At 44.8% G+C, this 27,352-nt stretch overlaps 1 protein-coding gene across 2 annotated transcripts in view; it reads right to left on the minus strand.

The window, feature by feature from the left end:
* Window positions 1-26,969, minus strand: part of NFE2L2 (NFE2 like bZIP transcription factor 2) — a 38,292-nt gene extending 11,323 nt beyond the window's left edge. The window contains exon 1 of one of the 2 annotated variants that reach the window (XM_004701450.2): window positions 26,895-26,969. Coding sequence is in view for 1 of the 2 variants with exons in the window: in XM_045296411.1 (XP_045152346.1) it covers window positions 24,750-24,821 (72 nt within the window). In the remaining variant the exon portion in view is untranslated. Of the gene's footprint in view, window positions 1-24,749; window positions 24,872-26,894 lie in introns of those variants that run through there. The other variant, XM_045296411.1, reaches the window with a different exon arrangement.
* Window positions 26,970-27,352: the final 383 nt, after the last annotated feature.

Genomic DNA, 27,352 nt, shown 5'->3' on the forward strand with positions numbered 1-27,352 from the left:
TCCTCACCACAATCCATCTGGTTTCTGTTTCTAGATTCTAACTAGTCTCAGTGGATGCTGAGCAGCATTCAGTGCGTTCATGCTGACACCCAATCAGCTGACAGGTTTGTCTGTGAGCAAACCAGCACTTACCATGTTCACATGAGCTTCAAGTCAGATGATGATACAGCCACAATAACGCAATCCCTGTTCTAAATTAAAGTATTCCGCAAACGGAGGTGTTCTTCTGTATCTTTGTTTATGTAATATTTATTTTCATTATGAGAGGTCTCTAAAAAAATCTACACTTTAAAAACAACAAATAAACAAGCAAAATGCTTGAGTGTTAAGCAACTGCCTTAAATTCCTACAAACTGACATTCTGACCAAATTCAGGATAAAGTAATGTTTCTTGCCATAACTTCAATATGTCATACTCTCTGTGTTATTCAGATCTTAACACAGCAGAGCTCTGATCTTGTATGAAGCATTCAGAACCGGCTGTGAAGATGGGTGGGAGCCGCAGGGGCGCCTGTCAAGCTTAGCCTTGTGTTCTGCAAGTGCCTAACAGGAGCGGGGAGGGCATAGGACTGGCTCCACAAATGCCCCAACTCTCTGGCAAGCTCAGGCACCACCGGAGAGAAAATACCAGTGTGGGTGGAGCCCTTAACAACAGAGTGTGGCACCGGACAGTGAGGGAGGGAAGGCCCCAGTAAGATTGTCACCTCAAGTCTGTACATAAATCCAAGGTGCGAAGGAAGTCCACCTATCCTGTCTCCCACAGAACCCAGAAGGAAGGCTGCCGGGCAGAATGTCTGGTCTGGAGGGTCTGCACGGGGAGAAGTGAGCAGAGCGATGGGATTTCACATTGTCCCAATAGCTCTTTCTTTGAGGCAGGGAACTCGTTTCTTGAGGGCAGAGCAAGCACTGGCTCTCTGTGCCTTCCTGTGGAGCCAAGGCCGACTGCCAGTTAGTAGGGGTGGGGTGGGGGGGTGTTACCCTTGTTCTTTACTGATTCCTGAGTATGTTCCAAATTACACTGCTAGCCAGGCTTACACAAAAGAAGGTTGTTTAATAAGAAACATAAATGTTCAACAATTCGTGTTAAATCACCATCTGGCCAATGGGAAGATTCATGTTTAAAATGTATATATCATCATTTGCCATCTGCGTAATCTGTTACACATTTTATGGGAAATCTGATGTTGGGTTATTAGTGCATAATAATAACATAAACATAAGCATAAAATAAACATCTCTGTACCAGGATAAATAAGAAATGAAGGAAGAAAGGCCTTGAACATGGAATCCATATTATAAATGTCTTTGGAAAGACAAATTTTAGTTCCTTCAACAAACTAGCACTTTAACATGTTGCAATGAGCCAAAAAGACAAAAGAAGATGGAGCAACAATAACAGAATCCAGGACTCTCAATTAAAGCTCGTTAGTAAACTGAGGTTTGGGGAAAGCATTTGAAATGGGGGGCGTGGTTATGTATATGAGACCTGTAACTTCTACACTTTGTCCCAAGAGTCATGGCAGGGGGTAGGGGGTTTCCTTCTGTGAATAACATTTTATCAACAGGTTCTCAGGAAATACAGTACAGTGCACAGGTGACTAAACTTGCAAACAGAATGAAAACTGATACTTCTAAGTTTACAGTGTTTAGGTAAGACAGTGCCTCAAATTATTCCTTCTTCCAATCAGTTATTCCCATGAAGGAAACAATAAGTTTCATTTTTATCATTTATTCCCCGAGGCCCTCTCTTCCATCACGAACACTCAGAGTCTGGTACTGTTTTTGTACTGTTTTCTTTTCATTAATTTTAGTCTTATATTATGCCCAGGTGATGATAATATTCACCTAAAAGCTAAGCCTAGTTTAATTTATTTCATAGAAGCTGCCCAGATCTTTTTAAACAAAACTGATGGTACATGAATTGGTTCCCACTGTCTGAATGAGTATAAATCAAAGTCAGAGCTGGCGGGGCCTATAAGAGCAACTGAGGCTGTGCTTGAATTTTGACAAGTTGGCAGAAGCACAAGCGCTGCCCTCCTGGATTCACAAGGTTCTCTCCTTTGCAGCCACAATCCTTGCTAAATAAAGAATAATGAGTCCAAGCAGGCTTGTTTTTAAAATACGTCCTGCTGATTACGATGATACTTCGTAGTGCACGGCTTCTTTCGTAGTTCCCATACAGAAAGGTTCGCAAAACAACATTGACCGTTCTCTCCGAACAGGGCAGATGGCAGGTCATTCTTGAAAGTTCTCCCGCACTGAAACACTTTGGTTCCAATGGACCAGCCTGCTAACTCTCGATCACAAACTCACAATCCCTATGGCGTCGTTGCGAATCCGACTCATGGCCAGCTGACTTAGAAGAGAAGGCAACACCAGCTGGTTCCACCTCATCCACAAAGCCGTCGGCATCGGAGCTACACTGTCTCTCCTTCTCCCCAAGGCTCTCTCTCTGCTCAAAAATGATGCTCTTCTAGTGCTTCGTCTCTCCTATGGCACGTCTAAAGACAGCAAGTCGGTCAGTAACTGAAGTGAGGAATTAAAAGTTTGAAATCGTAAAAATGTTGGAGAGGAAAGGGTCCTGTGGTGCCGTGAATGACTTTGTATGGCTCCTCTAGCACAGTGTCTGTATAACTCCCACCAAATGACGTCTCTTGCTGAGTCTAGGAAGGAGAAGGTGGGGGTGATGCTGATAGATTGTGGGATGCAGTTGTGAGTGACTGTTCACTGGGCTAACTGTGATCATAAAAATGTGGTACACTAATGTGGAGATGGGTCAATTTTGTCACCTTGCTAGGTATAAAATGAGCCACTGCAGAAGCAGGAGGGCGAGGATCTCGGTACCATCATGAAAGGGGACCAAGGAGTGCAGTTTGCCCTCTGGATGCCCTCCTGGGTCCAGGAGACCGAGAGCAATGACCCTGGCAGAGGACTGGCAGCAGCAGCGTCAGAGCAGATGACAGCACAGCAGGCTTCCCAGGCCACAGAGCAGAGGAGTAGCCTGCTTTGGGCCAGGAAGCTTACCCGCTGGGTAGGGTTCCTCCAGGCACTGGCTCAGAGAAGCTAGGTTCGCTAACCCTTCGAGCCAGAACTGAGTGCGTTGGGGCTGAGGCCTATGGCAGAGTGGGGTGTCTCTGAGCCCTTAATTGGCAGAGCTAAAATAGTTTTGTAACATCACCTTAGCAGAGCAGTGGGCAGGCCAAAGAACTACGGGCCAAAGAGGTCTGACTGTGGGCACAGCAGAGAAGACGCGGTCCTAACCAAAGAACTGTAGCCGGAGTGCTTCTGGGCGTGTTAACTCCCTTCCTAAGGCCCCAAAGCACAGTCTGAGTTCAGAGTGGGCCCTGCAATGACTAAGCAGGCGCAGCAGAGAGGCTAGAGGGTGCCACGGGAGGGGATGGTTGGTAGGAGAATTGAGAAGTGTAAACTTTGATTCGCTTTCCCATCATGAAGTTAATGGAGGTCCGACACCATCCCCATGACCTAACAGGAGCTCAATCATCTAAGCCAAGTCTAAATGTTGTGACTCTACTTCTGTGCAAATAACTCGTCTAGCAACCTGCTGTTTGTATCAACAGAGACTCCTATAATAGATACTAAAAAATGGACAAACAAAAGCCCACCCAAAACAATAATGAAAAACCAACCCATTACTTTGTGGAGTGGCTAGTGAGTTTGAACTGCTGACCTCATGGTTAGCAGCCCTTCGCTTATCCCACGGGGACAGCAGGGTTCCTTATGAGTAGTGCTAGTCACCATTTGGGGAGAAAGACAGGGTTTTCTCGTCCCATAAAGATTTACTGTCTCAGAAACCCACAGGGGCAGTTCTGCCCGACCCTACAGGGTTGGTTTGAGTCAAAATCAACCTGATGGCAGTGAGTTTGCTTGTTTTTGAGTCACCATTAATCCAAGTTTTCTTTCAAGAGAAATCTTACAAAGGTTTGTCTTTTCCATCTCCAGTAACTAGTATATTAAAAACAAAACCGAGCCAGTTCTTAAACACTCAGAACAACGTGAGAGTTATGTGAAGAGTGAAGACCCTGGACCACAAGTTGCCCGTGCCTTAGGTTGCTCAACCACCCTGCGACCCTTTCCATCTTCCGACTAGAACGTGGTTCCACTTCCTTGTATTCTAGCGTGTTACTATGCACAGACATTTTCACGAGCTGCTTCCTGTTTATAGACATGTTTCTCAGCAGTGACTCAATTTAAGAAATACGATCCAGCCAGTTTACTGGAACTCTTGCTGTCTGCTGGTCTATAAACTGCGGGGCATGATGCAAAGCTACAGCAAAATTGGAAAGTGAACAGAGCAGTGACGTGGATTATTTATTTTCTTAAGAAGCATATACACAGGTAGGTCAAAAAGTATTGCTACTTTCCAGGATGCACACCTCCCCAACACGATTGCTGAAGAAAAATGTGAACATAAGCAAATGTGGTGAAGAAAGTTGATGGGGCCCAGCTACCAAAAGATATAGCGTCTGGAGTCTTAAAGGCTTGAAGATAAACAAGCGGCCATCTAGCTCAGAAGCATCAAAGCCCACATGGAAGAAGCACACCAGCTTGTCTGACCATGAGGTGCAGAAGGGACCAGTTACCAGACATCAAAGAACTAAAAATCAGTGGGTGCCCACCTTCCTGATAAGATCACTGAAGATGAACGTGTGCATAAGCAAATGTGGTGAAGAAAGCTGATGGTGTCCAGCTATCAAAAGATATAGCGTCTGGGGTCTTAAAGGCTTGAAGATAAACAAGCGGCCATCTAGCTCAGAAGCAACAAAGCCCACATGGAAGAAGATATCAGCCTGTGTGATCACGAGCTGTCGAACGGATCAGGTATCAAGCATCAAAGAACAAAAAAATATCATTGTAAAGGTGGGTGAGTGCAGAGTGGAGACTCAAAGCCCATCGGTAGGCAACTGGACACCCCCTTGCTGAAGGGTTGTGGGGAGAAGACAAGCCAATCAGGGTTCAGGGCAGCAACGATGAAACATATAACTTTCCTCTAGTTCTTAAATGCTTCCTCCCCACCACCATCATGATCCCAATTCTGCCTGGCAAATCTGGCTAGACCAGAGGAGGTACATTGGTACAGATAGCAACTGAAAGCACAGGGAATCCAGGACAGATGACTCCTTCAGGACCAGTGGTGAGAGGGGCGATGCCTGGAGGGTGAAGGGAATGTGGGGTAGAAAGGGGGAACTGATTACAAGAATCTAAGTATTGCCTTCTCCCTGGGGGTGAGACAGCAGAGAAGAGGGCAGGGGGAGACGTTGGACAGTGTAACTTATGACAAAACTATAATAAGTTATGGATTATGAAGGGTTCATGAGGGAGGGGTGAAATGAGCAACTGATATTAAGGGCTAAAGTGGAAGGCAAATGTTTTGAGAATGATGAGGGCAACAGATGTGCATATGTGCTTGACACATGGATGTATGTATGGATTGTGATAAGAGTTGTATGAGCCCCAATAAAATAAGTTTAAAAAAAGTATTGCCACTGAGGGTCCAGGTTCACACTTATACAACGTTGAAACAAGCCTCTGCGATCATTTGATGGCTGTGGAGACGTTCCTTCGGCACACACCTGTCTTGGTCTTGTCAGGGTACCTGTCTACAAAAGGCCCCATCTGAGGGGATCTGCTAGACTAGTTGGATTCAAGGCAGGCAGGTCAGCTCATAAGGTGATGGCAAGTGTTTGCGGGGATCCCCAAAGGTAATCTGAATAGATTTTCTCAAAGACATTGTGGGTGCTTATCAGGAAGAAATTTTAAGAAAATTGAAAACTGCATTAGTGAGAAAAAGGCCAAGAAAATTGCACCAAGGAACTTTTAGCTTTCATTTTTCCTATCACAGCAATGCACCAACTCATTCTTCCAGGTTAGCGAGGACTGTCCTATGAGAATTTCGTTGGCAAGCCTTACCCATGGACCCTACAGCGCTGATCAGTACAGGGCTCCATTGGATACAAAAAGTACATTACTGTGACCTTTCCATGAGGTTTTATAGCTGGTTTCCAATCGAATCATTTTGTTTGTTTGTTTGTTTGGGGTGGGGGTGGGGGCTCTCTTTGTGCAGAATGCTGCTGCTAGACCTCAGTGGAGGGATGCAAGGGTGATGATTCCGTTTGACAAGCGTGCTGTACGTTATGCTCCTCCTAGACTCTTCTCCGCTTCTGAATAGCCCAGGCAGGTGCTCAGCTCTGGCTGCTGTGCTGAAAGGAATGTCTCACCTCTAAGGCTAGGTGTTTACAATGATCCCACAGGAAAAGAGAGATACCTCCACCCCCACCCCCCCCACCCCGCAACCAACAGGACCTGCAGAAGGAGTAATGAATGTAACTACCTCACCTATTTTATCTAATATACTTAAATCATCTAACTGGAAATTAATGGGTTGTAGGCTAGCCAGGTGGCTCTCAGTTACATATTTTGCTATTAAGCAATCCTGACCAATTTCCAAGGCTCCTCCTCCTTCCGGCGTACCCTTCCCAATGAAGGGGATGTGTTTCCACCCCAGGGGTTCCACACAGCCACTTCCGTCAACTCCCTGAGTGGACCTTTACCCACTTCAAACTTAGTATACTGCATTTATGAAAGAGATTTATTTTAGTTCATTCTTCAAGGCATTTTCAGACTTAACCATCTATGATTAGCTTTAAAAAACAAACAAACAAAAAATGGGATCAGGACAGTTGTGCAGAATTGGGGGCTCAGTTAAGTACAATATGTTGTTTGTTAGGCTACTCACAGACCTTGTGTGCTCATGGCGGTGGTGATGAATTTTAAGTACGTATATTTAGAGGCCAAAAACCCACTGATGCCCAGTGAGTTCTGACTCATCTACTCCGCAGAGAACAGAGCAGCACTGCCCCATAGGGTTTCCACGGTGGTGAACCTTTACAGACTGCCACACCTTTCTCCTGTAGAGTGGAGGGCGGGTTTGACCACAGACGGTTTTCTTTAATCACTGCACCTGTAGGGCTCATTCGTATGTTTATATTATATATGCATAGAGAGAGGGTGAGGCTAAAACATTTAGTTTTTCTTTGTAAATGTATATCCTATCCATATAACTGAGGATTCCAAAGGTTGTGTTAAAATAATCTACTAAGGCCTAAAATTTTGTTTTTCTATTATGGTGGTATTTAGAAAGGTACTGGTCAAGACAGATTATTAATGTACCTATTGCCCTAAATTGATCATTTATCTATCTGTCCACAAAAAACAAAAAAACCAGTCTATCTGTCCATAAAAAATCAAAACAAAACCCCCCCCCTGAAAAATCAAAACAAAAAACCCTCACTGCCAAAGAGTAGATGCTAACTTCTAGTGACCCTGTCAGATAGGGATGGCTGTCTCCGGGGGTTTCTAGGAAGCCACACCATTCTCCCACCCACGTAATAACAGGGATTGTTAAAATAAAAAAGTATTGCTCTTAGGGTTCCAGTTCACGCCTGCACAGTTTTACTCCCAACAGAGTATGTTCCCATGTGACTCTGCGGCCAGTGGGCAGCTCAGCATTATACTTGTCTTGGCCTTGTTAGAGTATCTTTTAAAAAAGGACACCTTTTTGTGCCATTGGATTAAAAAGATTTTGAGGTCAACAAAAGTGGGTATCTTCCCAATCATTGAAGCTTTGCAACTTGAATCGACAAGAATGCTTCCCCACATAAAGAACAATTTTGAGAGAGAGAGATCAAGTTTTCCAGGAAGGTCAGGATGACGTCGAAGATAACCAAGAGAGGGACGACCATCAGCCTTGAGGAATGAAGAAACGATGGCTGAAACCCACAGACTGGTGGACAAAGACCACTGAAGCACCATTGGTACAGTAGCTACTGAAGCTGCCATCTCACATGGGTTGGTATTTTCAATTTCAGGTGAACATCTTGGCTTCAGCAAGCTTTTGGCTCAATGTGTGCCAAAGCTGTTGTAGGAAGATCTCTTAGGTCAAAGAGCTGACACTCTCATCAGTCTTTTAAGCAAGATCACAGCTAATGAAAAAGACTTTATGGAATGAATTTTAATTGGGGACGAATCTTCAGATTTATTACTATAATCCAGACAGAAAGGATCAATCAAAAGAGTATCTTCCAACTACTCCCTCGATGCAAGAATACTTTGTTCTATTAAACTGGCATTCCATGATGCTCACCTTCCCAACACGATCGCTGAAGACAAATGAGTGCATAAGTAAATGTGGTGAAGAAAGCTGGTGGTACCTGGCTATCAAAAGATATAGCATCGGGGGTCTTAAAGGTTTGAAGATAAACAAGAGGCCATCTAGTGGCCACAAAGATAACTATGGGACATCTCTTAATCAGTTCTGAGACCCCATCATGAGAAGAATCATTTAAGAGCAAGACAGAATGGGTGAAGTCTCACTAACACTGCACAGAAAGACCTCAAAGAAGGTGACATGTGGTATGAACATTCGAACAACGACAAAAACTAGGGTCAAACCTGGTTTGCAAAGATCTAGCCCAACTGAGTCATTAAAAGCAGAAGGCTGTAGAGGCGTACAGAACACAAACAATAACAGATCTACGCTCACTTAATGCATTTTTTGGGGGAAGGGGAGATTTTCGCAAACACTATTCTCTATTTTTAAAATATTATTTTGTTGAGAATATATATATATATATATATGTATATATATACACATATTTAATCATTTTATTGGGGGCTCATACAACTCTTATCACAATCCATCCATCCATCCATTGTGTCAAGCACATTTGTACATTTGTTGCCATCATTATTCTCATAACATTTGCTTTCTTCTTGAGCCCTGGGTATCAGCTCATTTTTTCCCCTCCTTCCCCAAACCCCTCCCTCACAAACCCTTGATAATTTATAAATTATTATTATTTTTTCATGTCTTACACTGTCCGATATCTCCCTTCACCCACTTTTCTGTTGTCTGTCCCCCAGAGAGGGGGTTATATGTAGATCTTTGTGATTAGTTCCCCCTTTCTACCCCACATTACCCTTACCCTCCTGGTATCGCTACTCCCAGCACTGGTCCTGAGGGGATCATCTGTCCTGGATTCCCTGTGTTTCCAGCTCTTATCTGTACCAGTGTACATTCTCTGGTCTAGCTGGATTTGTAAGGTAGAATTGGGATCATGATAGTGGGGGGGAGGGGCATTAAAGAACTAGAGGAAAGTTGTATGTTTCATTGGTGCTATACTGCACCCTGACTGGCTCATCTCCTCCCCATGACCCTTCTGTAAGGGGATGTCCAGTTGCCTACAGATGGGCTTTGGGTCTCCACTACACGCTCCCCCTCATTCACAATGGTATAATTTTTTGTTCTTTGATGCCTGATACCTGATCCCTTCGACATCTTGTGATCACACAGGCTGATGTGATTCTTCCATGTGGGCTTTGTTGCTTCTCAGCTGGGTGGCTGCTTGTTTATCTTCAAACCTTTAAGACCCCAGATGCTATATCTTTTGATAGCTGGGCACCATCAGCTTTCTTCACCACATTTGCTTATGCTTTGTCTTCAGCGATTGTGTGGGGAAGGTGAGCATCATGAAAAGCCAGTTTAATAGAACACAGTGTTCTTGCATTGAGGGAGTACTTGAGTGGAGACCCAATGCCTCCAATGCCTGTGTTACCTTAATACTAAACCTATAAATATCTGCACATAGATCTATTTCCGCATCATCATTTATAAATATACTTACATATGTACATTCTTATATTTAGATCTCTATAAATGTCCTTTGCCTCCTAGTTCTTGCCTCTATTTCCTTTTACTTTTCTCTTGTCCCACTATCATGCTCAGTCTTCATTTGGGTTTCCGTAATTCCTCTTGGTTACATTGACCTTGATCAAGCCCTAGCAGGCCTCCCAAACCCTGCTCGCCATTGATTTTGGATCACTTGTTCCCACAACTCCGTTATACTGATGACATTTTTAAGCTGTGCAACCATTCCCCAGCTCCTCGCCTGAGTGGTTCCTTCCGGTAGTTCTAATTGCTGCTGTCAATGGGATCCCATAGGCCAGTGGTTCTCAACCTTCCTAATGCCACAACCCTTTAATACAGTTCCTCATGTTGTGGTGATCTCCAACCATAAAATTATTTTAGTTGCTACTTCATCACTGTAAGTTTGCAAATGTTATGAATTGTAATGTAAATATCTGATATGCAGGATGTATTAGGCGACCCCAAAGGGGTCGCAACCCACAGGTTGAGAACCCCTGCCACATACAGATATCCCAGCTTTCCAAAAGTTCACTTTATGGTATACTTTGCTTTTGCGAAGACCTACAGTAGGATCTGTTTTGTCTCGCTGAAAGTAAACTGAAGGGGAATCTTCACTTTTACCAAAATTAAAAATTAAAGAGCAAAATGTAGAACTAGCAGTCAGAATTTGTTTTGCAGTGAGCCATTAAACAGTCAGCATGCATGGACCCCGAGCAGAGAGTGGCGTTGCCACGCTCCTTTCCCAGAAACGACATTTGGCATCTCAGCACCGAGCCACCATAGTAGGGAACTGTGGGAACACTATACTGGTGTGATGTTAGGTTGAATGTGTTTTTGGTTTGATTTGGGAGGTTAGCTTCTTCCCTTGGCACTGTTTCGGCAAAATTAAAAAGGCTCTGGCGCCCGCTCAATAAACACATACTGTTTGTACCAAGTCTTGTCTATTATGTCCAGAAAGTCTTTCAATATCGGGCCCCTCTCAGTATCTTTTAACTGTACAGTGGAAAGCTAAGAAAGAAAATAAACTTCACATCCACAAGCACCAGTTGTTCAGCACACAGGATTTCTTTAACCGGACCACACCCAGCTTCAACTAGCCAGCCTCCCCTTGGTTTGTGCCTTCAGGCCTCGCATGAGGAACTGGCACAACACTGGCGGGGCAAGGAGGGCTCAAGAGGTGAGCACTTAAGCACAACAGACAGAGTCAACAAGCTCACTATCGCTAATGCACAAGGTAAACGTTTAAAAGAAAAAGTAAACGCAGTCAGGCTAATCCTAATGCTGCACCCACCCCACCCCACCCCAAACCTTCACAAAATAAATAAAAGTTTGGGTGTTCACTGGCATTGTTGGTGTGCTTCTTTTTAAAATCAGTTTTGCTGCACTAATATGAAAATAATACCCCAAACAGGCTTGAATGTTACCAGACGACCTACCTAAATAATAAACACACGGAATCAATTTCTCTGTGTTATCCTCAAAGACAAATGCTGTGGGGCTGGTTTAAAACATCTGCCTTTGAGTAAAGGACTTCTTAAAATATGAAAGCCAGCTGTATCGAGTTTTCCAAAGTAAATGCGCACACAGAGCGTGGGAGTATTTTTCCTTATTACGATTTCCCATGAAAGTATTATTTCACTGCCCAACAAAAATACAAGGATAAGTTAAAAAATAAAAAAAGCATTGCAATCACAGAAACCTTTATTAACCTAAAACATCAAAATGTGCAGCCACTGTTTCTCAACATCCCCCCCATGTCTATGTCTATGCCTGCCTACCCGCTCGTGAATGCAGGGCCTCCTTCCGGCTTCCTAACTCTTCCCTGCAGAAGTCTCTACTCTCTGGCTTACCCCAGGCCGAACCAGCAGTTCTGGCATTGTTGAAGGAGGGACTGAAATCATGATCCTTCTCAATGTTTTTTGAGTTTGGGGAACATGTTCTACAAATTTCATGTCCCCATGATGGTCTGTGTCCTTTGAGAAAAATTATCAGGATTATCCCTTTGGGATGCCAAAGGCAGTCCCGATAAACTTCTGAGCTGGCTGACTGCTCTGCCCCGAAAGTCACTGGCCCCACAGATTCCCTCAAGGCCACACTGAATCGGACTCTTTGTCTCACTGAGAGAACCTATCTGCAGCCATCCACTGATTGCAGGGACATGTTGAAACATGTTTTGTTTGGAAGAGACTCATGTGGGCACCCTCTCGTAACTAACGCTCATGCATGTCATACACTGAGCACCAACACTCTTTTCTTTCCACCTGAGAGCAATTTCTCGTTAAAGGCATTTTCTTCCATCTGAATGCAGTGGAAGTTTGAGCTCGTTAGTCCCTGTTGCCCCCTGCATCCCCAGTGCCAGGCAAATGCAGGGTCCAAAATGACAGACGGTGAAGAACATTGGTGGAGGTCATATTGGTTTTTTTAAAATACTTTTATTGGGGGACTCTTACATCTCCTATCACAATCCATACATTCATCCAGTGTGTCAAGCACATTTGCACATATGCGGCCATCATCATTTTCAAAGCATTCTCTTCCCACTTGAGCTCCTGATATCAACTCCCCATTTGAGGTCACACTGTTTTGCAGTAACTTTTACCTCCGTTTCTTCATCTGCAAAAGCTTGAGGTTAGGTGAGGTGACCCCTAAAGTGATCTGTCTCTGATTCTATGAAGTTTAAAGTATGAGTCTGGAAATACATTTTTTTTAATTGACAAATTTTCAGCGAACTGAACACACAGATACTCTAAAAGAGAACTCTCCAATAGAAACATAATGTGAGCCACATTTAGTAATTTTAATTAGTCTCATTTTGGGGGAAAAAAGGACAGCTGACATTTATTTTAATAAGACATTTACTTAACCTAATATAGCCAAAAGATTATGATTTTAACATGCAATCAACATAAAAATTAGTAAGATATTAGAATTGACAAATGCATTAAACATACAGTACAATAGTATATTATACAATTTGATAACGTGAAGTTTAGTCCTATCCAAATAATAAAATTATATTTATCAGAGGAATATTTTAACCTGTTCGATTTTTAAACTTAAGTCAAAACTCATTAAAATAAAAAATTCCATTTCTCAACCACACTAGTCCTATTTCAAGTAGTCAAGAGCCATAAATGGCTACTAACTACAGTATGGGAAGTGTAGCTGTGACAAGAGACAGGGTGACGGAGAATTTAACATTTTTAAGCTTGTGAGTCGAATGATGCGAGCCCTGGTGGCACAGTGGTTACCTGTTGGGCTGTGGTCTGCAAGGTCGGCAGTTCGAAACCACCAGCTGCCAGTACAGGACTTTCTATTCCTGTGGACAGAACCGCACAGGAGCAGTTCTACGCTGTCCTATAGGGTTGCTAGAGTCGAGCCTGATTTGGTTTGGGTCCGCTGACTATGCGACAAACGGCACCACGTGTCGATGCCTGCAACACCACATGCAGGGCAATGTCAAAGGGGAGTAGACGCGAACTCATTCAACCACGTCATCCCCTGAAGGGTCACAGAAGGCTTCCGTTCCCTTCATCACTCTACCTCTGAAGGCCACGTTTTCCAAGTGCAGTCACCACAAAAGGAGTCCGTGGGAGCCTTTAGAGACTAACATGGGGAAAAGGCAAGGCCATTCGAGGCCAACTCCATTCACGCTTGGGGTTTACCTTCCATGGCCACACTCCCTCTCCTCAAGCTCCTGCTGTCCCAATACCATCCCTTTGCTGGCTCATGGCCCCTGAGGGAGACACTGGCCCACGTGTCGGGGGTCTGGCAAGAGCTCGATGGGGTGGTTCAATAATTGGCAGTTCCAGGGACTCTAGTGCACAGGTCAGACGGCTCACAGGGGAGGCAGGTGGCGCGGGACTTTCATGGCCCCGCTGCAGGTCAGCTTTCTGCCATAGGTAGCTACAGTCTTGATGACCATCAAACCCTCACGAAAGGCCAGGGACATGCACAGAGAAGGCCACAGAGAAGGCATGTGAAGTTTACAGCCAGGAGCAAAACCAGGCATGAATGTGCAGCTGCAATTCAAGGTGGGGGTTTTTTTTCCTTTCAAGTAGGCCATAGATATCCTAGCTCCCCACACATCCACACATCCTTCTGAAAAAGAAGAGCTATAACTATGACAGTAATGGCAACAGCCATCTTTTGTTGACTGTGTACTGTTCTTGATAAAATTTAATTCCAGCAACCTGTGACATGAGTTTGCTCCTCACATTGCAAAGATAATGAAACGGACGGAGACCGCCTCCCTGACAAGCGACCAGCTTAACTTCACCGGGTGGCCGTTCTTCACCAGCAAACAGTGCCCTGCGCCTCCCTTCACAGCCCAGAGTAAGCACTGTGTGGGACAAGAGCGTTTGGCCAAGCCCTGGCACTCGGGAACTGGGGAGAGATGGCAGCTGCCACTGGCAGCACCATAAGATGCCCCCCCACCTGCACCCCCATCTCATTAGAAAGCAAAGCTCACAGGAGACCAAAGGAAAGAAAGAGCTGTAAGAGCCCAATAAAATGATCTTTCAATAAAATGAAAATAAATAATCTGCCAATGATCAAGCCACTATTCGTAAGACTAATGCCTCCCCACACAGCAGGAGCCCCCTCCTCACCTCCCTGCCACACTAGCTTAACCCTCTTCCCCTTCATCCTGCAAGGATTTCCTACAGCGCCTGGCATTTCCCTTTCCCAAACCTCCCGTGGCTTCCAGAGGCCCTGTCACCTTCAGGAGCCCTGCTGGTGCTGGGCTACTCACCACAGGGTGGGAGGCTGAAACCCACTGCCCGCTCCAAGTGAAAGATGAATTGTCTTAGAAAATCTCAAGTTCTACTCTGTCCTAGGTCACTAAGAGTCAGGATCGGCTCAGCGGTAGTGGGTGGGGTTGTTTAACTTGAAACACTTTGAGTGAGCGGGCACTAAGGTCCTCTGGGACCAGCTCCAAGTCCACCTTTCAGTGCTATTGACCCAGAGCACGGCAACAAGGCAGCTCACACACGGCTCCCCGTTCCTTGGGCTTCCAACCCCAATCCGGCCATTAAAGGGCCGCTTCCTCCAGGATGCCTTCTGCATACCCCGCCATAGTGCCCTTTCCTCACACACACACACACACACACACACACACACACACACTGATGGTGGTTGATTCCAACCCGCCGAAGCCCCAGGTGTGCAGAGGGCATCTGCTTGCTCCACAGGGTCTTCAAGGCTGTGACCTTCTGGCAGCAAATCACGAGGCCCATCTTCTGAGGCACCTTCTCTCTTAAACACCAAACTCCCTGGAGAAGACGAGAACGCATCCTCACCGGGACTGAGCCCCTGCCAGGTAAGCAGGAACCTTGGGAGCCCAGGCTCCGAACCAGAATCAACTAAAGCAATGGGTTTGGGTTAGAAAGCAAGCAACAGTCTTACAAAAATTATAAACTGTAGCACTTTCCCTCTTGGAGAAGCAGTCCAGGTGGCTCAATGGTTACGTATTCAGCTACTAACCACAAGGTCAGCAGTTCGGATCACTCGGTGATTCTGCTGGAGAAAAGACCTGGCAACCTAGCACAATGCATGGGCGTCTACCTTGAGGGCGAATCACAACCACTGAGCAGCTTCCCTAACGAGGTGACACCCCAGGGAGCTGCAAAGGCAGGTATCTATACTTCACCAACGTTTTCAAAAGCCAGGTAGGCACTGAGTTGTTGGCTTTTCCTGGAGAGGAGGTAGTAGGCCAAGTAAGTTTGGGAACCTCGAGGCCCAGAGGAATCGCATCTGCAGCAGAGGCAGGAGTGAAGGCAAAGCACAGACTCACTGCCACTGAGTCGATTCTGACTCCCAGTGACCCACAGCTCAGGGTAGAACTGCCCTGTATAATGGAGAAAGTCTCATCGTTCTCCCTCTGAGCAGCTGGTGGTTTCGACCTGCTGACCTGATGGCTAACAGTCACGATGGCACCACGAAACATGCCCTAAAAGAACTGAAGAACTGGCTCATGAGGGGGAAGCAAACCTGAAAAATAACTGTCCTTCAAGGAGAACGGCCCTTGTGCTGCTGGAGATCACAGCAACCTTCTATCTTAAAAGCTCCCTGTCTTAGATCAATACCTAATAAATATTTGCTGGATGAATAAGCGCAGAGTATATAGGCTCAGAGTTCAAAATCGTCATTGTTATCTAAGGTGAGTGGGGTTAAAGAGGTCTAATTACTTAAATATAAAAAAATACATAATGTTTTACATCACTTATGCTTCAACTACTCATAAGAAAATTATTTAACCTCACTCACAGTAACAATACTTAAAAATTAATCTTTGGGTACTAGACTATAGATAAAAGACCAAAGATAAAAGACAATTATTTTCTCTTAAGGACTCCAAATACATGTCCAACTTCAGGTTAGCAAAATCGAACTGTTAAAAGAGTAAGGTAAAATAGTTGCAGCAGTACATTAGCAGGGAGCTTCCAGAAATTCAAATCAGATTCAGAACAAGGCATATCATTGCTGATGTCAGATGTACCTTGGCTTAAAGCACAGATGACTAGATATTTACCTGTGTTCTATTACTATGCAAAGGCATTCAAGATGTGCAGATAATAACAAGTCATGGAAAACACGAGGAGCACTTGCAGAAAACTTCATTGTGCTCATGTGGAACCTGTACACAGATACGGAAGACTGCGCAGTTTAAAAACAGGAAAGGTGTGTGTCAGGGTTACATCCTTCCACCATTTATTGCGTCTCTATGCTAGCAAATAACCTGAGAATCTGAGCTACATGCAGAAGAACATGGCAGCAGGCCTGGAGAGAGGCTCACTGACCACCTGATATGTAGATCACACACAACCGTGCTCGCTGAAAGTGAAGAGGACTTGAAGCCCTTACTGATGGAGATCAAAGACTGCAGCCTTTACTCAGTGTAAAGGGAACGGATATACCCACAACTGGACCAACAGCAACTTACGATAACTATAAAAGAACGGCATTGTCAAAGATTTAATATTACTTGGATATACCATCAATGCCCAGGGAAGCAGCCGTCAGGAAATCATCTGATGCACTGCATTGAGCAAATGTGCCTCACAAGTTCTCCTGAAAGTGTTGCAGAGCAAGAATATCACCTTGAGGACTATGATGCGCCAGACCCAAGCCAAGGTGATTTCAATCACCTCATATGCGTGTAAAAGTTAGACAATGAATACGGAAGACTAGAGGAGGATTGATAACACTTGAATAACATGGAAGAAGCACACCAGCCTGTGTGATCACGAGGTGTCGATAGGATCAGGTATCAGGCATCAAAGAACAAAAAATCATATCACTGTGAATCAAGGGGAGTGTGGAGTGGAGACCCAAAATCCATCTGTAGACAACTGGACATCCCTTATAGAAGGGTCTCGGGGAGGAGATGAGTCAGTCAGGTGCAGTGTGGCAACGATGAAACACACAACTTTCCTCTAGTTCCTAAATGCTTCCCCCCCACCCACTATCATGATCCCAATTCTACCTTACAAATCCAGCTAGACCAGAGGATGTACACTGGTACAGATAAGAACTAGGAACACAGGGACCCCAGGACAGATGAACCCCTTAGGACCAGTGGTGAGAGTGGTGAATCCGGGAGGGTAAGGGGTTGGTGGGGGGAGAAAGGGGGAACTGATCACAATGATCTACACATAACCCCCTCGCAGGGGGATGGACAACAGAAAAGTGGGTGAAGGGAGACATCGGTCAGTGTAAGATATGAAAAAATAATAATGATTTCTAAATTATCAAGGGTTCGTGAAGGAGGGAGGGAGGGAAAAAACGAGAAGCTGGTACCAAGGCCTCAAGTAGAAAGAAAATGTTTTAAAAAGGTGATGGCAACAAGTGTACAAATGTGCTTGACACAATGGATGGATGGATTGTGATAAGAATTGTACGAGCCCTCCCAAAAATGATTTTTTTTAAAAACAAAAGCATTTGAATGATGATGTCAGTGAAGAATATTGAAAGCAACCAAGAACTCCCAGGCGAACAAACACATCTGCCTTGGAAGAAGTACAATCAGAGTGCTCCTTGGAGATGAAGAGGAAGACTTCATCGCACGTACTTTGGTCACGTTGTCAGGAGAGACCAGTCCCTGAAGCAGGACGTTGTGCTTGGTAAAGAGGAGGGGTAGGGGAAAGGAGGAAGAACCTCAGGAGATGGACTGGCACGTGGCTGCGACAGTGGGCTCAAACTTCAACAGTTTTCAGGTCGGTGGCGAGGCAAGCAGGGTTTCGTTCCATGTAAGATCACTGTAAGCTGACATGGGCTTCAAGGCACCGAACGACAGCAACATGACAATATCTTACATAGCCTTTAAAGAATTTTGCCATCTGGATATTTCAGCAATCAAGCAATATAAATGCTGAATTACAGTGATTTTCTTAGAAATTATTAGTTATTTCTTTTAAATTAATGTTCAAAAAAGGGGGGGGGGGAGAAAGTAGGCAATCTCACTTTCACTCTATTTTCTACACCTTTCCCCTAAAATGTCACGCTATTACACCATAGCATCTCAGCCTCTTCAGCTTCCTTTATTCTTTTACCCTAGTTTTGAGACCTGGTCAAAAAGTACCCAATAGGAAAGATTGTGAAGGCGTAGAGGGGTATAGAGGTATAGCAAGTAGCTATTTAATTTTGTCTCCCTAAAAATTTAAAAACCAAACCAACAATAAAGATTAACTTAACTTTTATGCCCAATTCCTTCCAACTGGATATCTGAGAAATGGTAAATTCCAGTGACAACTGCATCCCAGTAAGTGTTAAGAGCATTGGCCTGGATCCCTTGACTTGAGTACACAAAATAGAGCTCGCCCCTCTGGTTTCTAGCACTTGCGTCAATTTCCACGCTGTCTTTCGTTATCCGCTGTCAGTCTGGAGTAAAAGATGTGAACAAGCTGCCATCTGGGGAGATGATGGGCCTCCTCACAAAGACCAGGACCCACAGTAATACCTGGCTTCAAATTGTCCCTAAGAATCAATGCAGCACAGTGGTTCCCCGGGCTGGCACTGCCACCAGGGAGCGTTTGGAATGATATCGGGGTGGGGAGCATTCTGGCTGTCATAAAGACGCAGGGCATGAAGATGTTCCACAGGCAAGGCAGGGCCAGCATGCCAACTCTCCTGTAAGGTGGAACCCTCCTCCACACGAGGCGCCCTCTCTGCCTGGAGGCAAGGAGCCCCATGTAGTCATTTTGCAAGGTGCCCCTCTTCCTTTCACACCTAGCAAAATGCTCACAGTCCCTGGGAAAGGAAGAAGGAAAGGAGGCTCAAAGGGAGGGAGGGGAAAAGGGAGGGAGGAAGGAAGGGAGAGGAAGAAGGGAGGGAGGACATAGGGCTTACAGACATTTAAAGGTTATCTGCTCTGCACGTGCCAGCAGTATGGCTCTGGTAGGGTTATTTAACCTCCGTGAATTGGGGGTAAAGGAGATTACAGACTGTCAAGATCAAGTAAGGGGTATGGCTAGGGTCCAGTACAATAGAGCAGGCTTTTAGTAACTGCCACGTTTCTGTTCCCTCTTCTTCCCCATAAAATGAACAGTTCTGTTTGTATTTAGAAGTCTTCTAAGACCCGAGGGCTGGTTCTCGCACAACTTAAGAAGTAGGTGGGTAGCAGGAGCTGAAACGCAAGACTGATTGTTTCCTCTGACTCCATTTTTTATCTTCTGCACACGCAATCATCAGGAAGCTTTATAGCACAATTGTACTGTTATCAGGTGAACTTTGGAAAATCCAGAGCACAGGGCAAGAGCTGTGTACTCCCTAAGCCCCAGACTTCCAAGAGTCAATCAGGCAGGGGCAAAAGGAAGGGAGATGAATGAGCTTTTATCTAGGGGAGTCACTTCTACCCACATCTCTCTGGGGAGATAAGGCTTTATTTAATCAGGATCAATGAGAAGAGATTGGTGGTTTCCTCAGAGAAGGCTAAGGATGTAATCCCTAAATTCAAGAGCTGGAAACCTCAGCCTTTCATTAATACCAAATGTATCCATATAAAACCAACTCTATTCTGCCATCCCAAGAGGCAGCTGGTGGGATGCACAGGACCTATCAATTGTGAGAATACTTTTTTTTTTTTAAATCATTTTATTGGGGGCTCCTACAGCTCTTATAACAATCCGTACATCAATCATATCAAGCACACTTGTACATATGTTGCCATCATCCTTTTCAAAACATTTACTTTCTATTTGAGCCCTTGCCATCAGCCCCTCTTTTTCTCCCTCCCTCCCCCTCTCCTGTCTTCGTAATCCCTTGATAAATGACAAATTATTATTATTTTCATCTCTTACACTGGCTGCTGCCTCCCTTCCCCCACGTTTCTGTTGTTGGTCCCCCTCAGGGTGGGGTATGGGGTGCAGTGACGTGTCCGTCATTGTGATCAGTTCTGTATAGGAATGCTTTTTAAAATTGGACATTTAAAATGAGTGGAGGGCCTCATTTACATACACCTCCACCTTTGGGAGAATTCCTAGGATGACATTATTATTGAATTAGTCTAGGATTAGCTATGTCAGCTGCATTAAAAGGAATCTGTAACTATCAAATGTTCCGGGGAAAATAAGAACCAACTGACCCTGCCAGCTCATTCCCGCTGTGAATGTATGAATCCCAGACTGCAACTCTGCATTTTCACCCTCCAAAGCAGGGCTCAGGTGGGTCTCTAAGACAGATCACCGTCCTGAGCAAGGGCTCTGAAGACCTACACACACACCTGGCTCCAGTGCCCACCAGCTCTCTGACTGTGCTGGTAGCTCACCTGTGGCTTTCAGACCCCTTCCCTACACTACCACGTCTCGGTCCCTCTTCCAAACTCCCTGCCAAGCAGTCGATTCCAACTCAAAGCTGTCCTATAAAGCTGGGGAAAAGGTGTGTGAGTCTGCTTCCATACAAACCAGCCTTGGGAACCTTAGGGGACAGTTCTGTCTTCCTGTGGGGTTGCTATGGGGAGGAGCTGAGCGGAGGGCAGTTTGGTTAGATTTGGGTGGGTGCAACGGTGAGGTGCTCTGCTGCTAAGTAAAAGGTCAGTGGTCTGACCCCATTCTGTGTTCCAGGAAGAAAGCGCTGGAATCTGCCTCCTTACAGAGGAGAGCCTTGAAAACCCCATGGGGCCAGTTCTACTGTGCCTGCAAGGGGGGGGGGGTTAGGGATGGCAACAGGTCTTATTGCCTTTGCTTTTTAATGGCGAAAAATGAACCCTGGGAATGCAGGGAGTGTGTCAAAAGTCAAGGGGAAGTCAGTGCAGAGCCCTGGGCAGTCTCCTCTCCTAGCCTGCAGGCCTCCGTCCTTTGAAAGCATGGTTGGTCACGGGGAACAAGTGTCATGCACACCTATGTAGAACCTTCTGTCACGCTGCCTCTTCCGTGAGCACTTTAGATTGCAGATGATCAACCTACATTCCTGACAAAAGCCGGGGGAAATTCTGACTCATTTTGGGAGAAGCCTTTGGAATACACAGTTATCAAACCTATCTCCACAAGGGATTAAGGAGCTCAAGTTGTATTTATTGAATTTCAAGCATACGCCCGGCACCTTAAAGCACAGGTTTAGGTGTTAATCATAAAGTTGTGAAGGTCAGTGATCAAATAGAAAGGCACTTCCTTAACAGGATTCTGGTAAACCATCCCCACCAGGTTTTTCGAAAGCTTACATTGAAGCCTGTGAGAGGGAAAGGCAGGTGCAGGGCTGCCTGCATTTTCCGGGCCTGCCACGTACTCTGCCTTTGACAGCGCCCAGTCAGTTCACTTTTCTACAGCTCACTGTGGTGGGAAAGATTTGCATCTTCCTTCTCGCCCAAGTTCCTGTCTCGCACGGGTTCTGGCTTTTGCGGGTTGTATTGTACTAAGTCCTGCACAGGCTCCTGTGGCCGCTGTTAGGTGACATCTAACGGGGTCCATCTCACAGCACCCCTACGTACAACAGAACAAAACCCTGCCCGGTCCGGCACCATTCTCGTCATTGCTGGGATAGCTGAGCCCATTGCTTTGGCCACTGTGTCCCATCCATCTTGCCAGGCCTTCGTCTTTTGCTGGCCCGCCGCTGTACAAGCTTACTGTCCCTCTCCAGGGATGGGTCCCTCTGTTGCGTCTAAAGCACAGGAGGCGAGGTTTTGCCATCCTTGCTTCTAAGGAGCACTGGCTATCACTGCACCACATAGACCACGTGGGAAAGCAGGACGTTAGGCGAAAGATGGCTCCTGTCTGTCACAAGAGGTAACATGTTGCCATTTCCAAAAAATGTCCTGGACAGGCAGCTCTAGAGACAGAAAGTAGATTGGTAGTTGTCTTGGGCTGAAGGTTGGGGGTAACTGCTCACAAGGTATGTTTCTTTTGGGGGGTGAACAAATGGTCTCATACTAATTTGTATCCATAAAGAGTTTAAAGGCAACTAAAGAAATTGACCCCAAAGTAACACAAAATACAAAATCCATAAGCTCAGAAAGAGGCATTAAAGTGATCTCATATTTTTCTTTTCCTGATTCTTCTCTGCCGTGAAAAAGCAAAGGGGAGCTTGGCTTGGGCGGCACTCCCACCCGCACGTCTGGGTTTCCCAGCCTGTGGAAAGAAGGGCGTCCTCAGCACTGCCCAAGGCGCTCTGCCGATCCTTCGATCCTTCGCAGCGCAGGCTTGCTGGTGGGCCGCGATGACTCCGAGGAGCCACTTCTCAACAGGGCCTTTAAAGTGGACTTGGTTCTCTAAAGCCTCTGACGCCCGGATTTGTCTCCACGCATCTTTTCTCCATTCAAACCGGAGTTTGAGCCAAATGAACTGCCGTGTGTGTGCAAACAAGCACACACACACACACACGCTGGCTTTCAAAGATCAGACTTCAAAGCACAGATACTGTGCCTTGAAAATTTCACTTAATTATGCTTCCCACTCTTATAGCTACCAATATTCTTCATATTAATGGTTATTGTGGCAATAGCTGGCACACACCAAATCCAAATTTAGATGGGATAGGACTTCTCTTTAACAGTGTCATACCAAGTCTCGTGTTTTGTTGCAGTGCGGTGGCGGGTGGGTGGCGAGGGGTGTACAAGAAAGGGAGGCTAATGTAATAGCATGCATTTATGAGGGGGGCTTCAAACACTTTGTGGAAAAATAGCATTAAAATGAAAGTTCCACAAACTTTCTGAAGCCCCCTTGTATTTCTAATACCAAATGGGAATATAAATGATATTCTTAAACATATTTTTGCTTTTGTTTCTAGAAAAGTAACTACTATGAAGCGAAGAAGTCGTATTCTAAACCACAGACCCCTTTTAGTAAATATTTAAATGTTTACTAGAGCTTATGTTAAGAAGCAAGTTGGGGGGGGGTGGATAAAAAAAGAGGAGCTGATTCCAAGGGCTCAATGGAAAGCAAATGTCTAGAAAAGAACAATGGAATATATGTACGAATATGTCGGATACAACTGATGTATGGATTGTAACAAGAATTGTTAGAGCCCCCAATAAAATAATCTAAAAAAAAAAGCAGGTGGCAGTGAAAATTTCCCTAACTCTTAGATATCAAATTATCAAAGTATAAACCCTATTCTCGATATCATAGCAAACTTATACATGCATTTCTACCACCAACGATGAAAAGAACAGGTTACATACTGCATTTAGTATCGCTGTTCTCCTACACCCTAGTTTGTAAGAGGTATCAATAAGCTTTCAGAAGCAGCGAGGTGAGGCATTTATGAATATTTAAATAGCCTGGATTTAGCCAGGCAACTCGTCCATTGGATTTGAAAACTTCCGAAGCATACTTAGACCAATAAAGCAATACTACCAAATACAAGTTGTTTAGCAATAAAAACTACGAAATAAAATACATTTAATTTTGATATGTACCGTTTTCAAAGCCCTGGGTTATCCTCAATTAGACATGCTTTAGTCCTCACCCTGGTTTCCATTCACAAAGTGCCCAAATAGGGGATTAGTTGTCCATCTGAGCCAACAGGTTTCTGTTAGCTATAGTCAACGTATATTCTTCCCATCCCACCCACTTCCCTTCGACCTGGTTAACCCTGTTTGTGCTCGCCTACTCACCTATAGGTTGACCGTGGGACCCCACCTAGCTGTGCTGGAAAAGAAAAGACCTGGCCATCCATAAAGTTTGATGTTGTGAGTTGACCCCTTGTGTACAGAGTAGAACTGCTTCCTTTCCGAAGCAGACTGCCAGCCTATACTTCTGTGATGCTTCTGGGTGAGGGTGGGGTAATTGTCAAGTGCGAAACCAAGCACACGACCCAAGGATTCCTGCCACAATAATGACAGTCAAGAAGTCTTCTTCAGGGAAAGAATCTGGTGATTAGAATGTTAAATAAGAAATTTATTGAATAGGAGGTAAATTTTTGTAACTTTGTAACTATTAAAACGATTAAAGAAAATCAACGCGCCCCCCCCCCAAAAAAAAAAGTCTTCTTTGGAAGACACAGGGCTGCCGTGAGCCACAATCAACTTGACGGCAACGAGTTTGGTTTAGTTTGTCCTGCTCTTCATCGTATTCTTACCTCCTACTTGACCTCGGATGACTACTTTAAAATAAAAATATAAAAAGATCCAACGGGACAGGAGAGTGTACCAACTAAGAAGGCAAACACGATGCACACAATATCCTGCCACGGAGACTTAATGAAAAGTGGGCCCTAAAAACTGTGAAGCATTTTCATAAGCATTGCTGAAATTCCAGAAATTAAAAAACAAACAAACAAAAGACAACCCAACTATTATTATATTAAGAAATGGCAGTGCCCTTCTCAACTGAACCCATTTAGGCCTTTATGTCTGCCTGAAAAGGGCCACGTGTGGTCCTTCCATTGACGGGTTGTGTTTACTCTCAGGTATCTAACAAGGTCCATCTCCCCCAACCACATGCAGAGTTACCAAATGCCTTGGAATTGGAAAAAGTGAGGACGTTTATCTTTTTAATTCTTGTCTCCTCTCCCACCAGGTTTTCTGGGTTTATCCCCTCTCCAAGGATCAAGGAGCCATGGTGACACTGTGGTTGAGCGCTCGGCTACTTACCAAAAGGTCGGTTGTTCGAGCCCACCAGAAGCTCCAGGGGGAAACAATGACCCGGTGATCTGCTCCCATCATGATGACAGCCTAGGTTGGAATTAATTTGACGGTGCCTAACAACAAGGCAGGAGTCCTGGTAGTATAGTGGGTTATGCCTTGGGCTGCTAACTATAATGTCAGCAGTTCAAAACCACGAGTTGCTCCTAGAGAAAAAGATGAGGCTTTCTACTCTGATAAAGATTTACAGTTTCAGAAACCCACAGGGCCAGTTCTATTCTGTCCTATAGGGTTGCTGCCGACTCAATTCGGTGTGTTTGTTTCTGTAGCAATAAGCATGGTCCAGTTCGGAAATGATTAAAAGCCAACAGAGATAGACTGCCCATGTTTAAACACTGCCTCTGTCACTCAATGTTTGAGTCACTTTAGGCAGGAATCCTGGCCTCTCCCTCTCTCTAGCTCCTTTTTCACCTGGAAATCAAAGATAATAGTATTCCCATGGGGTTACTGTGAAATTATGAATGTGAAACAATTGCCACACTGCCTGGCAGACAGGGAAGTGCCCCATGATAACTTTATCTATTATCATCTTTGTGCCAAATTCTTTCTACGCACAAGAGTTTGCACTGTAACATTAACCCAGGTTCAAGCAGAAATTAAAGATAACTCATGCAAAACCTTCTTTAAGAAGTATAACTCAACAACTCATCTTCAATAAAAAATAAAATACTAAGAAAAATATATTTGACTTTCAACTCTTCCTGGCAACCCTAAAGACAAACAGCTGTGTTTTTTCCAAGTATTGTTTATAAGAACTCTAGTTAGCAAGAAAGGATGACTTCAAATTGGCCAAGGTATTTTTTGATTCAACAAGACCTGTAGGCTGAACATAGCTTATATCACATGCTGCTTCGACGCTCTCAAGAGATTTTTTTCACATATCTCAAAAGCCAAGTTGCTCTTTGCTTAACATTCATTCAGGACAGGAGAGACCAATTTTCTTTTTCTCTTCATGTTAGACTTAAAAAAAATTTTTTTGTCAGTCTAATCCAACATCAGCTTCATCCCTCATCTTCAAAAGAACTTTCTCTCTCCAAGGCACCCTTAGGATGGGTTGGGAAGCCCTGTTCATCAACACCTCCTCTCTACAAAGTGAAAGACTATGCCCCCAATAGCTTCACAGCTGGAGTTTTCGTTGACAAATGGTCAGAATCCACTTTCAATTCAGTTTAAATCTCTTGGGACTACAATCACTGAACATGAATTATGTCAAAGTAATAAACATGTAACCAATTAGGAAGTTACTCCATTTTTTTCATAGTCTTCAAACATGCACTCTCCTAATAACAAGGATGGAAATGCAGTAATTGTATCCATCATAATTGTAAAAAGCCACCGAGAAAGCAATACAATACACTTTGTACAGTTTTGTATATGGAATGTTCACAATAAAGGGAGGAATTTTTAAAATTAAGAGAGGGTATTAGGCTATAATTCCTGTATTTAGGAAAGCTAAAATCCATTAGCTCATCTATCCTTTGGAGCAAAGAAGTATTCCAATAGATTACAATTGAACAGCATCTCAGTCGGAAAGAGGAATTTACTTTTTCATACTGGTGGGAACCAGTCGGATACACACCCAGTCATCATTGAGGGACATTCAAGACAAATCACCTTAAAGCAAAGAACAGCAAATTAAATAACAACACATCGTCAATAACGTATAAGCTTGCATTAGACACCCAGGATCAGCCTAAGACATCATATTTACAAACATAACACATTGACTAGCCTATCAAGTAACACCTTTCTTTGAGTCAAATATTTATTTCAATTACAAGGAAAAAAACAATCTGTAAATATACACGTGCCCTTAAAAATTCCCATGAAGTTTAAATAGAAACTTTTTTCTTTTTATGACAATTTACAGAACTGTGAGCAAAACATTGAGACACAAGTGTCCCACCCTCTGCCCTTGCCAAAAAAATAAATAAATAAGGCAACATGCTTAGAAATTGAGGCAAACTTTCAAATAGAAAAGGAGAAATATATATATACACACAAAGCACACAAGGGGAACAAATAGTTGAAATCAGAGAACTGTATAGCACCCCCAAAGCTATAGAAATTCTAATCTACACTCGCGGCTCTTACCCTGGACAGCACAGAACAGAATATCCTGCCTGACACATTTTGGAACTGCAAGTCTGAAACGCTAAATCCAAAGACAAAGACGCTCTGGGGAAAAGAACAATTGCGCAACAGATCAACAGCTCCAACTTGTCCCTTGGCCCTGGAGCGGCGAGGTTTGCACGCTATAAAGCAGGAAAGGGCCAACCGAGGGCCGCCGTGACAGCCAACCGGCCGCTGGCTGTCACGGAGCCCGCAGTGGGAGGAGAGAGAGCCCGCACGCGGGGAGCGCTGGGGGGGCACCACAGCCCGCACTCCCACGGCCCGCGGGGGCTGCCCGGCCGGCCGTCCCGAGCCCACCCTCCCTCTCCCGCCGCCAGGCCCCACACGTCGGGGCTCCGCACACGCCGCGCGTCGCCAGACCTCCTCCCTCCCCCGGGGGGTGGGCGTGCTAGCTCCGGGCCCCCAGGGGGGCTGGAAGG

This window comes from Echinops telfairi, unplaced genomic scaffold, assembly GCF_000313985.2.
Source record: "Echinops telfairi isolate 266 unplaced genomic scaffold, ASM31398v2 ScPeMD7_3;HRSCAF=10, whole genome shotgun sequence".
Lineage (NCBI taxonomy): Eukaryota > Metazoa > Chordata > Mammalia > Afrosoricida > Tenrecidae > Echinops > Echinops telfairi.